Consider the following 14059-nt stretch of genomic DNA (forward strand, 5'->3'; position numbering starts at 1 on the left):
TGAGGTGTAAATAGACAATTTTCGTCTATATATTGACAGTAATTTTTTTTTTAATAAAGATAAAAGATGTTAATGTTATTTTAAAATTTCATGAGTATATTTTAAATAGAGTAATAACGTTAAAACAGTACCAACAGATATAAAAAAAAAGAAAAAAGAAAAGTGGATATAAACTGTAAATCCAATTAAGAACAGTTGTAAGTTGTAAACAGTTCGGTATCATTTAAAAAAAAAAAGGGTCCCAAAGAGCATGATGTTTGTAGAAAAGGAAACTGGGAATGATATCTGTTCAGCAAACCATAATCTCACCGGAGGCTATATAGATATGAATCAAATTTATGTCATCCATAACATCTAAACCACTGAATATCAATTAACACCACCACAGATCAATCTATGAAAAGGAAAAAGAATGTTCTGGTGCACGACGATGTTTTCTTAGGGTGGTAACTTTCCCAATAAGTACATGGAGAGCTTCTCCCTTGCCATGGAAGCGGTATTGTCGACGAATTCACAACTTTGCTGTCGGTAACTCGGATCGTGATGATGGGACAACGGCATTTCGTCTTGCACCTCGTCCTCCATATCGATCACAATATTGTGAAGTAAGCAGCAAACAAGAACAATCCTTGGTAGCCTATGCTTGTCAGGCTTCCACATTACCCCTTTAATGATCTTCCACATCTCTTTCAACCTTGTCAATGCCCTTTGAGCCACCAATCTCGTGGCGAAATGTCGCTTATTGAACTCGGTTTGATAATCCGAAAGCCCTTTCCCTTGATACGGAGTTAGTAGCCATGGCAACAGGGGGAAGCCAGAGTCTCCTATAATGTATTCTCCTACTTCTGAGCTTTCTGACAGCTTCATCTTCTTCCCGTTTAACCGTTCCCCATCTTGGGAAAGTCTGAAAAATCCTGAGCTTTGGAGCACAAGAGCGTCGCTCAAACTTCCTGGCCAACCTGTGATGATATCACAGAATCTCATTTCTGGATCTACAATCACTTGCAACAGCATGCTACAGTTTTTCTCACGATCCAGCCACACACCGTGTGCAGATTCTGTCGTTGGCAAAGTCATCATAATGTGCGTCGTTTCGATTACACCGCAACAATTAGGAAGCCCTTTGATTTTCTTAAACTTGGACTTTATCTGATCCATACCTTCTTCGGTTGAAGGCCACGAAAGATGATGGAGTCCTTTCTCTTCCATCGCCTCCACGAAACGCCAAGTTATTTGGGAAACTGATGATTGATTCATTCCAAATGAATCGCCGATATTCGATAACGATTCTCCAGAGCTAAGCCGTCTTAGAGCAACCGCGACTTGGTCATTTATAGACAAAGGCTTCCCGTTTAAGTCAGTAAAATTTGAAGTTTTGGCCATCATTGCTTCTTTCACAAGAGAACTGATATAGCTGAATGTCTTTCTTGAAATTTTGAAAACTGACTCAAAATTTGTGTTCTTTGATTCAGATAATGGTCCTGATTGGAGGCAAAAAACATGGACAAAAAACATATTCAGTTCCTGCTGCAAATCTTCTGATCCCAACAAAAACTGTTTTCTCGGGTACGACAGACATAATTCATAGTAAAGCTAGATCGACTGACATCATTAGTAACACAAATTAACATCAGACCAAGATGTCCCAACTGACATCATTTGTGACACTAATTAACATCTTAATCTGTAACCAACATCTCAGAACCATGAAATAGGAAAATAGATGAAATGGTAATCGATAAAACTGAACTCCAGATATAGCAGGATAATACTTAACTACATGATCATGTTTTTAGGTTCTTTTATAACTTCAAATCAAGATAAATTAAATCTTCATTGTAACAGCCCAAGCCTACCGCTAGTACATATTGTCCGTTTTGGCCCATTACGTATTGTTGTTCGCCTCATGGTTTTAAAACGCGTTTACTAGGGAGAGGATTCCATACCCTTATAAGGAATATTTCGTTCCCCTCTTCAACCAATGTGGGATCTCATAATCCACCCCGACTAGAGCCCAGCGTCCTTGCGGGCACACTGCTTGGTGTCTGACTCAGATGCCATTTGTAACAGCTCAAGCCCGCCGTTAGTAGATATTGTCCACTTTGACCCGTTATATATCGTTGTCAGCCTCACAATTTTAAAACTTGTTTACTAGGGAGATGTTTCCACACCCTTTTAAGGAATGTTTTGTCCCCCTCTCCAACCAACGTGGGAGAGACATTCATACTTTGGTTACTCTTTCAATGGCCAACTTCTCAATATTTCGGGGACTTCGAGATTAAAGTTTGAGCCATTAGGAGGTTCTTCATGAAAATACAAAAGTTGATGTATACTAAAAATCTTTGTTTTCGAATAGGTGGGCTAATAATCTTTGCTAAAATAGGTGCCTGAAACATGCTACTATTACAATGGAAAGAAATTGTGACATGGAAGAAGCACATGTCTAATTTGAAAAGAAAACTTGATGAAATGCAATGGGCAAAAAGAAAAAATGAAGAACATTAGACATGAACTATAGAGTATATATCATGATAAACCTTAGGAACTTACTGCTAAAAGAAAATCAAATCTGTATTGAGAATAATAGTTCCAAGGGGATCGTTCGAGAACGATCCGTTTTTTGTTCTTTCACTAAAGAAAAGCTTCATGCACTGCTGTTCTAATAAAGCTTTTGAATGTCAAGAACAGAAACAATTTCTGTGTCATTTGTTGATTCAATCAAAGAAACATACTAAAAATATGGGTTGCCCTAAACTTCCAGTTTTCTTGTCATTCTAATCTCCTGGAAAGTGTTGGCAAAAAATACAAATCATAAAAATCTTGAGCATTTGGCCATATCAGTACGTTGAAATAAACGTGAACATGTCGAAGAGATCTGAGAGTATGGTTTTCTATGATATTTAGCGCATTGCATCTTTACTAAATTGAATCGAACCAGAGCTTAAACGTCTACATTTCCAAGATGGCTCAAACGAGACACCCAAGGATAACATATTCTAAATTTTCAGCTAAATCAGGTTACATTATGGACACAACATGTAATGAATCAAATACGGCAGCCATCAGCCATGATTACTTTAACTAGAACAAAGAGTACTAACCAAGAACATTGGCTCTCAGAATCTCATCTATACTATTGTTCTGTTTCCCTCGTTTTCTATACTACATAGCAGGCCATAAAAACACATACTTGAGGTTGAATTCCGTTCGTCCCTCGCCCTTCTTCTCTGCATTATGTACATTATAACTTTCAGAGTCATCCTTCCATTTCTTGGAGATGATAGATTCTAACTATAATAGCCCCACCCACCGCTAGTAGGTATTGTCCTCTTTGGGCTTAATTTCTAGGCTTTCCCTCAAGGTTTTAAAACGCGTCTACTGGGGAGAGCTATCTACACCCTTATAAAGAATGTTTTGTTCCCCTCTCCAACTGATGTGGGATCTCACAACCCACCCCCCTTCGGGGTCCAGTGTCCTCGCTAGCACTTGTTCCTCTCTCCAATCAATGTAGGATCTCACACTAACTTTAATGTACAATATGTGGAGTGATATCTCCAACATGAACCAATAAAGATGAAAAGAAGAGCTGTGAATCATAGGGAACTCAAGACATTTAATGCGAGCCATGTTAGGAAGTTCCAGTTGATGTTGGCAAAGATCAAGTAATGGTATAGTACATATCTATGTTAAACACATCATTGCTGCTACTAGCAAAGGAAACCAAGAGGATATTAGGGGGATAAAATTCATATAATAAGATGGAGTATTACCCATTCTTCAAGTAGCATTGTCATTATCTCTATGTAAAGCATCTCAATATAGGTATAGCATAACAATCCAATCTAAATGAGTAGCCACTTCTACAATACCTCAATTACCAAATGAACTAACATATCCAGGTTAAGAACAGTTGCCGAACAGACTCGATCCATTCCAAAACCAGTAATGCTCATAGGATCATAACAACATCCAGCCCCTCGTGACCCTCTCAACGTTAATGAGATATCAAAGAAAGAGTTGAAGATTTAAGAGATTATGACGAACAATATCACAGTTTATGAACACAACCGAAGATATATGATTACTAAACAGTGCATTCCACAGCCGTCCAAGAACCACAGCAGACACACAGAATTTCAATCGAGAGACCCAATAAACAGCAATCAAGCAAGAGGAAGGGCAATGCAGAAATTGAATAAAGGAGAAACAGAGAAAGAGTAAAATTAAGAAGTGGGAAAGAAGAGGGTTACCAGTAATCCTCTGAGAGAACTCATCCCACCAATCCAAGGGCTGGGGCTGAGAGGTTAGTGAAGAAGGAACCAAGACATTTTGGTCAACCTTCTTCTTCTTCCTCTTGAACCCTCTAATGGGTCCCATTCGAAACTCGAAAAATAAGCAGAGATGAGGGAAAATATGAAACACCCAGAAGAACCCAGCAAAGAAATCGAAGAACAGTAGAAAATTCACATGAAGAAAACGGTGAGATTCGAAGTTTGTGAAGTAAGAAGAGAAAAGGGTAGCAAAAGAAGGGAAGAAGGGAAGAAGGGTTGAGGCTTTTGGGGTTAAGAGATTAAGTTTGGTAGTGATGGGTATGCGTTGGTTCTTCTGGTTTTGATTTCAGAGCATGCAATAATAAATGGAAGGAATATGAAATAAGAGGAAGGCAAAGAAGTTGCGGAAAACATAAAAGTGACGCATTGGCGAATTACATGTTGAGGGGAAGGACAATGTGGGCGACGAAAAGGTGAAAAAAATAAGAAAAAATTGGAGAGACGGATATGGGCAACTTCAAATCTTTCCTTCTTTGCTGATTCTGCGTCTTCTTCATCAAAATTTCATTCCTTTCTTCTCAATTCTTTCTCCCTTTCTATCTTTCTCATTTTTTTTTATTTTTTATTTTTTTTGTGGGTTGGGACTATAAACTTCGTGATCTGATGCAAGTTCATTATCAAACTCAAAACCCCACTATCCATATTCTTGTACTTAACTCTTGGGATAAAGATTCGAACTTTATTTTTTAGTCAATAATGAATATTTTAACCGGACGAATTGCTAATTTATACGGTAAAATTTTATTCTACATTGTAATATTTGAATAAATAAGATACATAATAGTTTATGAAAGTTACTATATATACTAACAATGTGTATTTTTCTTTTTGGTGGCTGGATCCTGAGAACTCCAAAGTTAAACATGTTTTTGCTTTATTTTGAAAGAAAAAAAAAACATTTTTCCTTCTATTTAATTTTTTGATTTTATTAATGATTTTATCCATATTGGTATTATTATATGATAAATATTTCCTTCCCTGGTAATTTTGTTTTTTATTTAAATATTATTTTTTTTTTCTATCAAATCTATTCGATGTATTTAATAATTACTTATAATTAATTGTTAATACATGAGTATAACATAAGCATTATTCAGTATATATTCACAGCCAAAAAGTCAAAATAATAACGTAGTAGTTTAATTTTAAAATTATAAAAAAATAATGATATTAATAGTTAGATTCTCAACTTTAAATATACAGTGAATAAAAGTAGTTATAATGGTGGAATTATTTAGAGGTACAATTGTTTAAATTTTAAGCCTACCCTTTTGAATAATATTGATTTTCTTAGGAAGGAGCCTTATCCAATTAAAAGTGTGAATTTAAGACCAAACAAAACAGAATGATGCTTGGGCCTTTTTCATGCTTCGTTGGGCTTGGGCCTTTGATGATAAATGGGCTTGGGCCCAAAAGGCTCAATATAATAGAGTATGGGATTTTTTTAAAAAAAGTATAATTATATTATGTGGTTTTTTTTTTTTTTATTATTATTAAAAACATGAGGGAAATTTTTGTTTATTTTAAGAAAATATATTGCAATTTTAAAAGTTACACTTGATCAACTGCATCAGAACCGTTGATGTCTTCCACCTATTGCTCTTCCCAGCCGTCTGATCCCTCAAATCCGCCGCTCCTTCACAATCCACAGACCTCATGCTCTCCGTTCTTTCAACTCCAGAGTTAGAAACTTCCTCTCCGCCGTCCGTGCATTTACGCCGTCTCTCGCCGGTCTGCGTCGCCGCGTTCGTGCCGCCTTCGCCGGAAATTTTCGCCTTGTACACTACGTTTCTGCAAAGATCTTCCAGCGAATTCCAAGACTGGTTGTTTCTCTTAACCGCGACGGCAAAATTCGAATCCGTGCTCGAATTGTTCGTCTCTGATGAAAATTTCGACTCCGAAAATGACGACGATGATTCGCAAGATCGGAAACTCGAAGACGCCTCTAGCAAGTGCACTTCTGATCCTTTGAGAATGTACTCTCGACCTTGAGATGGATGTATCAGATCGTCGTCTGATAGGTCCTGCCATACGTATCCGCTTTTGTACCGCCTGAAATCGCAAGTAATTGCTCGATTGATCGTAATATACGAAGCGAATTTGTGTTTAATCGATTGAAAAAAAAAAAAAAAAAACGAAGAACAAGAAGGAAAATACACGAAAATCGTATTCTCAACAACCGTTTCACACAAAACAAGCAGAAAATCGTCCGTACTTACCGCTTCGAAGACCACGAATACATTCTGGAAAAGTATTCTCCTCGAAATATATCGAGTCTTTTGATCACATCTGAGAAGCAAATCAGACTGAGATGAAAATTGACAAACAAAGAAATCGTTCGACGAAATAAAGAGAAGATTCAGTTTACCTCTGAGAAAGAGTCCGCGGGAAGAAGAAAGAGGAACCTCCAGCAAATGAGGATGCTCGAGCTGGCCATTGCGGGTGAGGTAGTATATTACAGGTATGGTTTCTTCATGCTCTGTTTTCATCTCTGTCACGGATTTGGTTTCGGCTTGTTCAGGACAGAGACTCGTTCCTCTGCTCCGCCCCTCACTTGACGCCAATGTCTGTCTTCTCCTTTCCGCATTGACCGCCATGAAAACGAAGCAGACTGAAAGGAAGGAAGATGAATAAGAAGGCCAAAATTATGGAGATAATTATGGCTTGTGAAGCTTTAGTTTAGGGTTATAAATATTCGCAAGACTGTACTTACATAAGCAAAGGAAGGAATTATTGATGAATATGAATTATTTTAATAATTTTCCCTTATCTCATAAATGCTTTCTAAATATATATTTAAGATTTAAAATACAAATTTAGTATTATATAAACTTTTAATTACAAAAATTTATTTTATCCATTCTTTTATGTCATAAAGAATAATACTTAAATTTATAATTGAAAAACATATATAAATGTAAAATAATAATAATGAAAATGAAAGGAGGTTGGTTTGGTGAAGAACATGTCACTAAAAATCAGGGAAGGTTGAATGAAAAACCCCCAAAACTTGCAACTTGGAAGCTGAAACTAAGGGGAAAACGCCTAAACTTCCAAAACTACGCCCCACCTATATTCAAATTAGGGAACGCCGCACCCACCAACTTTTAAATTTATCTATTATTTTTTAATAACCAATTTTGTATATTGTTACTTTATAGATATTATAATTTAATTTAAAAATGAATAAAATATCGTTACAAAATATCATACATAGATATGAACATTAACTCATGTACCAAGAAGAAAGTCGAAATTCGTAAAGTACACTCTATGTCGGTTTAAAATGACTTTCTAAGTGATGAAAATACCGGGAGATGAAGCCACGACAATTTGCAGTCATAAGAGAGAGTATATTAACGTATCTGTAATAGGAAAATCACAACAGTCTAATTTGCTGCCTACATGAAACAAAGAGAAGCCTTTCATTTCAACTTGCGACTGAATCTGCAACCTGTTTTGTTGGACAGTTGGAAGAAAGATGGCCTTTTTCACCACATTCATAGCATGTTCTTCTTCTAATCTTACCACTTACAGTGCTCAATCCACTATCAGCTACTGCCATTTCAGGGACAGGTTTTGGAAGTGTTTCTGCCGCTGCCAGTGTTGGTGCCGGAGGTGGTGGTGGTGGTGGTGTTGCTGCTGCTGTTGTAAATGCCGGTGGTGGTGGTGGTGCTGCTGCTGCTCCTCCTCCTCTTGCTGTTCCTTGCTTCGGAACTGCACATCGTATCTTGACGGGTCTGCCATGAATTGTCTCCTGATCTAACTTCAAAGCCGTTTTTAATGAAACGCTATCAGAGAAATCAACATGAGCATAGCCACGAAACTCCCCTGTTTCCTTGTCCATGCCAAAACGTATCGACGCAATTTTACAGCTGGCAAAGAGTTTCTTCAGATCATCCTCAGTTACATCCCATGATAGATTGCCGAGATAGATTCTGTTGTAACCTTCCACAATACCAGGAGAAAAATCAACTGCTTTATTCGATCGAGTTCCCTTGTAAGGCTGTACTTTAAGAAATAGTCCGCCCCTACAAAGAAATACTAAGTAATAAGATGGTGGAATTAAGTAACAATAATGGCGGCATGAGATCAAATTGTTTATATACTCACATGTCAGCTCCATCCATGGCTAGTGCTCGTTTAGCTGCAGCTTCTGTCTGCAATAGCCAAACAGTGGTAAGGGTAACACAAAAACCAAAAGATATCTTAAACTCAATAAAACTGAAATCCCCTCACCACCCACAAAACAACTCTGGTAATTGGTGCAAGCAAACTTTTCTATTACAAAGAAGAATACTCCAATAATATATGAATCTATGATATTTATGATATTTTTCAAGAGAGATTCAATCTTGATTAATCCTAGCTCAAAATATCAAATGCAGCCACTATTAGTAGATATTGTCCGCTTTTGCCCGTTACGTATCGCCGCCAGTCTCACGGTTTTAAAACACGTCTACTATGGAGAGGGACTAGCCCTACTCCGACCAGTGCCTCGCACCGTCCAGTGCTGGCTCTGATACCATTTGTAACAGCCCAAACCCACCGCTAACAGATATTATCCTCTTTGGGCTTTCCCTTCTGGGCTTTCTCTCAAAGTTTTAAAACATGTCTGGCTAATGGTGATATGTAACGAACCAAAATGGACAATATCTACAAGGGGTGGGCTTAGGCTGTTAGAAATGGTATCATAGCCAAACACCAAGTGGTGTGCCAGTGAGGACGTTGGACCCCCAAGGGAGGTGGATTGTGAGATCCCACATTAGTTGGAGAAGAGAACAAAGCATTACTTATAAGGGTGTGGTAACCTCTCCTTAGTAGATGCATTTTAAAACCTAAAAGGAAGTCCCGAAGGAAAAACCCAAAAAGGACAATATCTGTTAGCATTGGGTTTGGGCTGTTACAATAAGTCTAAAGCTTAGAACGGTCTTTACATGCTTGTTACACAAAAATCAAACAAAATGATGTATTATATACTATTTAGAGCAATAATGGTAATTGTATATTCATGTAAATATTCTTTAAGAATGTTTCCATACGTGATGCAGTCCATGGCTAAACTTCAGAAATCTTAGTATCATAAGGCCATTTAAATCATCCTTTTCTAATCTCAAATCTTAGTATCATAAGGCCATTTAAATCATCCTTTTCTAATCTCAATCAACTTCGAAAAGCCAATTGGCCACTTTCCTTCACTCAAACTCGGTTAAGATCTGGCAAAGCATAAATCATGAACTTCAAAGTTGTTTGATCTTTTCCCTACTAGGAGAAATGAAATTTAAGACAGATCAGGTTACCATACCTTGAAACTTAATATTGCAATGCCTCTGAACTTCCCACTCTCTGGAAACATCATACAATCAACTTCGGTAATAGTGCCACAGCTTTCGAAAAAGCTACAGATATCGTCCTCGGTTGAATAATATGGAATGCCTCCAACATACACTTTTGTAGCCACATTTTCATTTACTTGACTGCAGAATATTGCAGAAAACTTGTAAAAGTCAGAAAAAAGACACATCTTTATACATTAATACAATTAAAAGTGAGGAAGGGAGGGGGAACTAGCAATCTAGATGATGATACACGTTGGTCTACAAATATTAGCATTTGGGCCGATACCAATAAAGTTATTAGTATTCATATACTAAACAAAAACAGCTCTCTAGGCAATATTTTTGGTACAAAACATCTTCCAAGGAACTAGAACAAGAAAAAGAAATTTAAAGCTTAATCTAACCCGAGCCATTCCCCTAATAAAAAGTTTCATATTAGTAATTCAGTGTCTCCGTCCTCGAGCATTGATAGTAAATAATCACAGATAAACCATTTCCAGATCAATGTCAAACGTGAACGGATTCAAACATCAAGAAGCATAGTTCCTGATATTTCCCATTCTTAAGCTGAGATGATAAACTATAATCAACCAATATGAACCATTAAGAACATAGAGTAATGATCCAATCCAAGAAAAAAACGTCAAAATCAACTAATCATAACCCATCAATGTCATTTAATCTAAGATTTCAAAACAAAATGTTAGCCACTGAGATTAACAGCTGAACCAATACCTGCCTATATTATCATGAGTTTCTTCAACTTGCCCTAACACTTCATTCCCATCTTCACCTCCCTGCTTCTCCTTTTCCTCCTCACTATTTTTTGCCTTCTCGTTACTCTTCTGCTTCTTCTGCTTCTTCTGCTTCTTCTTCTTCTTCTTATTCATCTTATTCTTCTTCAACTTCTTGGCCTTCTCATCATCCTCTTCCAACCCATCAACCGCACTCTTCTCCTTCACCTCTTCGTTTCTCTTCCTCTTTTTCTCTCCCTTCCTCTCTCCCAATCTCTGATTCTCACCTTCCTTCTTCTCCTCATCGTTCTTCCCATCCGAAGCTGTCGAAATAAACGATTCTCTACGTTTCTCTCGCTTGGACAATCTGGTTCCATGACGACCAGTGCCCCCTAAAAGCTCTTTGAGCGACTGTGGCCGAGAATCCGACTCCGGTTCACCGGAAACATCACCGTTAGAGACTCTTCCGGCGATTGATGAAATCAACGATTCGGCTAACTTTTCTCTAAATTTCTGCTTCAACTTTTTGTTCGACAAAACCATCTTCAAAGTCAAGAAATCATAAATGGAAGCAGATGTCAAATTCGCGAAACGGGCAAAAATGAGGTCAGCCGAAATTCGAGTTCGAGGGCTCCTTTTTTTCCCACTAAAACCTAACTTGCAGCGGCGGGGTTTGTACGAGGCGGAGACATATCATAGGCCCATCGCCGGCTAATTAACCATAAAAGATTATTTGGGTTATTAATTCAATTTTTTATTTTTAATAAAAAGTAAAATGTTGATATTTGTTACCTAATTTTGATATACATATTTTAAAAATCTACAATATATATATATATATATACTTGATTACATATTTATGCCAATCAAATCATTGTCTAAATTTATTATCAACCACATAAATATTAGAGAGAATTAAAAAAAAGAACATAATTTAATTATATATTTCCACTAAAAAAGAAAAATAAAATAAACATTATTTTAACTTTTATTAATATTGTTCAATATTATTTTAGAACAAGAGGCTAGGATTATTGTTTATACATAATAATTTTCAATATTATATATTTATCTTGTATTATACCCAAAGAAATTCAGGATTTTATTATATTTTATTGGATTTTGTTCAAACTTTTAAATTACAAATTCACGTGGATTTATTTTTTATTTCACGAGCCTCACGGTCAACCTTCATTAATAATATCAAGCGGTGATATGAAAAAATGGTCAATATCAAAGCAATGGAAGAAGTCAAAGGTTGAACAGAGACCATTTTTTTGGAAAAAAATTAATATTTTCTAAATCTCTTAGAATAATTTAAAATTTTGTCATTGGCCCATAATATATATTATATTAATAATTAATTTTTTAAATTAAATATTTTTAATATTTTTAATATTTTCAGGTGAGTCATGTGCGAAGCTGTAAGGCTCCAAAAGCGATAGCGTTTCAGAGGGATAAGATTGTGCGAAGCTGTTGAAAAGAATTACAATCCCATGTTTCACAGAAAAGCCTCGGACGCCATGGAAAAGGATCTGATAACCAATTTGCCTGATGAAATTCTTTACAGAATCGCATCGTTTTTGCCCATTGAATCAGTTCTTCAAACAACATTCCTTTCGACAAGATGGAGGAATCTCTGGAAACAAATTTCAGTTCAAAATGGAGCTCTTGAAGATCTTGCAAATTCAGCTTTAAAATTTCTTCATTTCAATGGCTTTCCGCCATTGAATCATCTCAGAAGGTTTCAATATCAGTTCAGCAATGGCAGAGCTCTGTTCATCTCTGTTTTAGCTAATGAAAAGCTTCACTTACAATTCTCTTCTGAAAAACAAGAATTCCTAGCTCAGTTCATCTGGAATTTAACCCTCAATGATGATCACCACCCTTCTCATTCATCTTTCTCTGTCAAAACACTCTGTCTCAAATCAATAACCCATCTTACGACCGACGCGATTTCGACGTTCGTTTCGAGTATTCATTCGATTCAAACGTTGAAACTCATTGAATGTAAAGGGCTGCAATCATTTTCAGTCACTTCTGGTTCAAATTTGCAAAGCTTGACCATTTTAGATTGTCTGGAGTTGGAGTTTCTTCACATTGGATGCTCGAAACTCCGGTCGTTTCGATATCGAGGACGGTTTCCTCACGTTCGGCTTGATTGTCATTTTAACATGGAAGATGTTATGCTTGACTGCAGACAAGGTCCTGGATATATGTATAAGAGTAATGAGTTTGATCCATTTTTGTTGGCAGTAAAGAATGTTAGAACACTCACTCTTTGTAAATGGATTTTTGAGGTATTTTCTTAAACATTTTGCCTTTCAAATAGTGTTGTTTTGTTGGGTTTTGATCATAGAAGTAGTTGTTGTTGCAGGCTTTGATCTTTCCTTCTCTTTCTTGGAACTTCAAATTTTATAAGCTCAAGGAGTTGTGGTGGATTGATGATTCAAAAGAGAACTTCAATGCCAATGCACTGATGAGCTTTGTCAAATTGTGTCCCGCGTTAGAGCGTCTCTTCGTTACGGTATTTCGTTCGACGTTTCTTAGAAAGTTTAATATGAGTCTATGTATGATGGAGTAAATTTTGTGTATGTTGTACTAATTATGTGCAGTTCGACCCCAAAAGTTACTGTGTTTTGAGCTCGAAATCGTTTTCGAAGAACACAGACGGGGACGGTCGAGTCGGGCAGCTTAAAGTTGTGATCTTGAAAGGATTTGTTGCATTAGAAGAGCAAGTGAAGGTGGGTGAGTTAGATGGAAATTTCTTGCAAGTCGCTTGCTTTCAGCTGAATTCAAAAGGTGAGGGAAACATGGACTATATCAGAAAACCATTTCCTAAACATTCTCATATGGACACTTGGGAGTAAGGTTTTAGATTGTTTTGTATGTTTTTGCGTAGAAATTTGAATCTCCAATCTCAAGTAAATAAAGAGACGTGTTCATTTGTGAGCTGATAATCTTTCTTATACACGGTTTTATGGTATAAAAAAAATAAAAGTCAAGCTCTGATGCGCTGTTATATCTCATCAGAGACATCTGATGGTCGCGATCGACCCGGATCACAGTCAGCGCGTATTTCTTCATTGCAAGACATAGCATGCACCAGCCGGGAATCGAACCCGGGTCTGTACCGTGGCAGGGTACTATTCTACCACTAGACCACTAGTGCTTTTGTGCCATGAAATTACCAATTTTAAAATCTATAGAATTCGTGTCTTATTGACCGCAGATCTCATTGCTTTAAGGTTTATCATCGAGAAAGAGTTTTTGCTACTAAGAAAGAGTTTTTGCTACTAAGAAAGCAAACGGTCAACACAAAGAGAAAGAGCACTGTAGTAACCTTGGGTGCTATAACGCTGAGCCAAAGAAAAGAAGATTTACCTTATATAGTAGTCAACCGAATTCTAAACGAATTAATTGTTTGGCAACACTTTAACCTATAGATAAAATTTGATAATAAAAGAATGTCTTCTCCGATTGCTATTTGATGAGAAGTTTTATTAAGAAAATTGAATATTCTGCGGTGGAATCAACGAGCTGATCTATATAAATAAGAAATATAAGAGATAGCCATATTTGTTGAAGAGACATCGATGAGAAATTTTGCAAATTTAAATCTATGAAAGAAGTCGTAAAAGTACCACTTATATAT

At 36.7% G+C, this 14059-nt stretch overlaps 4 protein-coding genes and 1 non-coding gene across 5 annotated transcripts; 1 reads left to right on the forward strand and 4 right to left on the reverse strand.

The window, feature by feature from the left end:
• Positions 1 to 292: 292 nt before the first annotated feature.
• Positions 293 to 4794, reverse strand: LOC111483923 (protein ALP1-like). The gene is made up of 2 exons (XM_023130299.1): positions 4251 to 4794; positions 293 to 1481 (listed from the first exon to the last, which is right to left on the reverse strand). Exons 1-2 carry the CDS (start codon positions 4375 to 4377, stop codon positions 439 to 441), a joined length of 1170 nt encoding a protein of 389 aa, XP_022986067.1. The 5' UTR covers positions 4378 to 4794; the 3' UTR covers positions 293 to 438.
• Positions 4795 to 5809: 1015 nt separating this feature from the next.
• Positions 5810 to 6963, reverse strand: LOC111483932. The gene is made up of 3 exons (XM_023130309.1): positions 6700 to 6963; positions 6551 to 6620; positions 5810 to 6383 (listed from the first exon to the last, which is right to left on the reverse strand). Exons 1-3 carry the CDS (start codon positions 6926 to 6928, stop codon positions 5876 to 5878), a joined length of 807 nt encoding a protein of 268 aa, XP_022986077.1. The 5' UTR covers positions 6929 to 6963; the 3' UTR covers positions 5810 to 5875.
• A 647-nt stretch (positions 6964 to 7610) lies between these two features.
• LOC111483911 (protein gar2-like) lies at positions 7611 to 10947 on the reverse strand. The gene is made up of 4 exons (XM_023130288.1): positions 10406 to 10947; positions 9637 to 9808; positions 8445 to 8491; positions 7611 to 8362 (listed from the first exon to the last, which is right to left on the reverse strand). Exons 1-4 carry the CDS (start codon positions 10945 to 10947, stop codon positions 7762 to 7764), a joined length of 1362 nt encoding a protein of 453 aa, XP_022986056.1. The 3' UTR covers positions 7611 to 7761.
• A 902-nt stretch (positions 10948 to 11849) lies between these two features.
• LOC111489665 (F-box protein At2g39490-like) lies at positions 11850 to 13353 on the forward strand. Its single transcript, XM_023137989.1, has 3 exons — positions 11850 to 12704; positions 12782 to 12931; positions 13020 to 13353. The coding sequence occupies exons 1-3, from the start codon at positions 11901 to 11903 to the stop codon at positions 13272 to 13274; spliced, it is 1209 nt and encodes a 402-aa protein (XP_022993757.1). The 5' UTR covers positions 11850 to 11900; the 3' UTR covers positions 13275 to 13353.
• A 152-nt stretch (positions 13354 to 13505) lies between these two features.
• Positions 13506 to 13576, reverse strand: TRNAG-GCC. The gene has a single exon. It is a non-coding gene; the product is annotated as a tRNA-Gly (tRNA).
• Between the last annotated feature and the right edge of the window lie 483 nt (positions 13577 to 14059).

The sequence above is a fragment of the Cucurbita maxima genome, unplaced genomic scaffold (assembly GCF_002738345.1).
Source record: "Cucurbita maxima cultivar Rimu unplaced genomic scaffold, Cmax_1.0 Cma_Scf00001, whole genome shotgun sequence".
Lineage (NCBI taxonomy): Eukaryota > Viridiplantae > Streptophyta > Magnoliopsida > Cucurbitales > Cucurbitaceae > Cucurbita > Cucurbita maxima.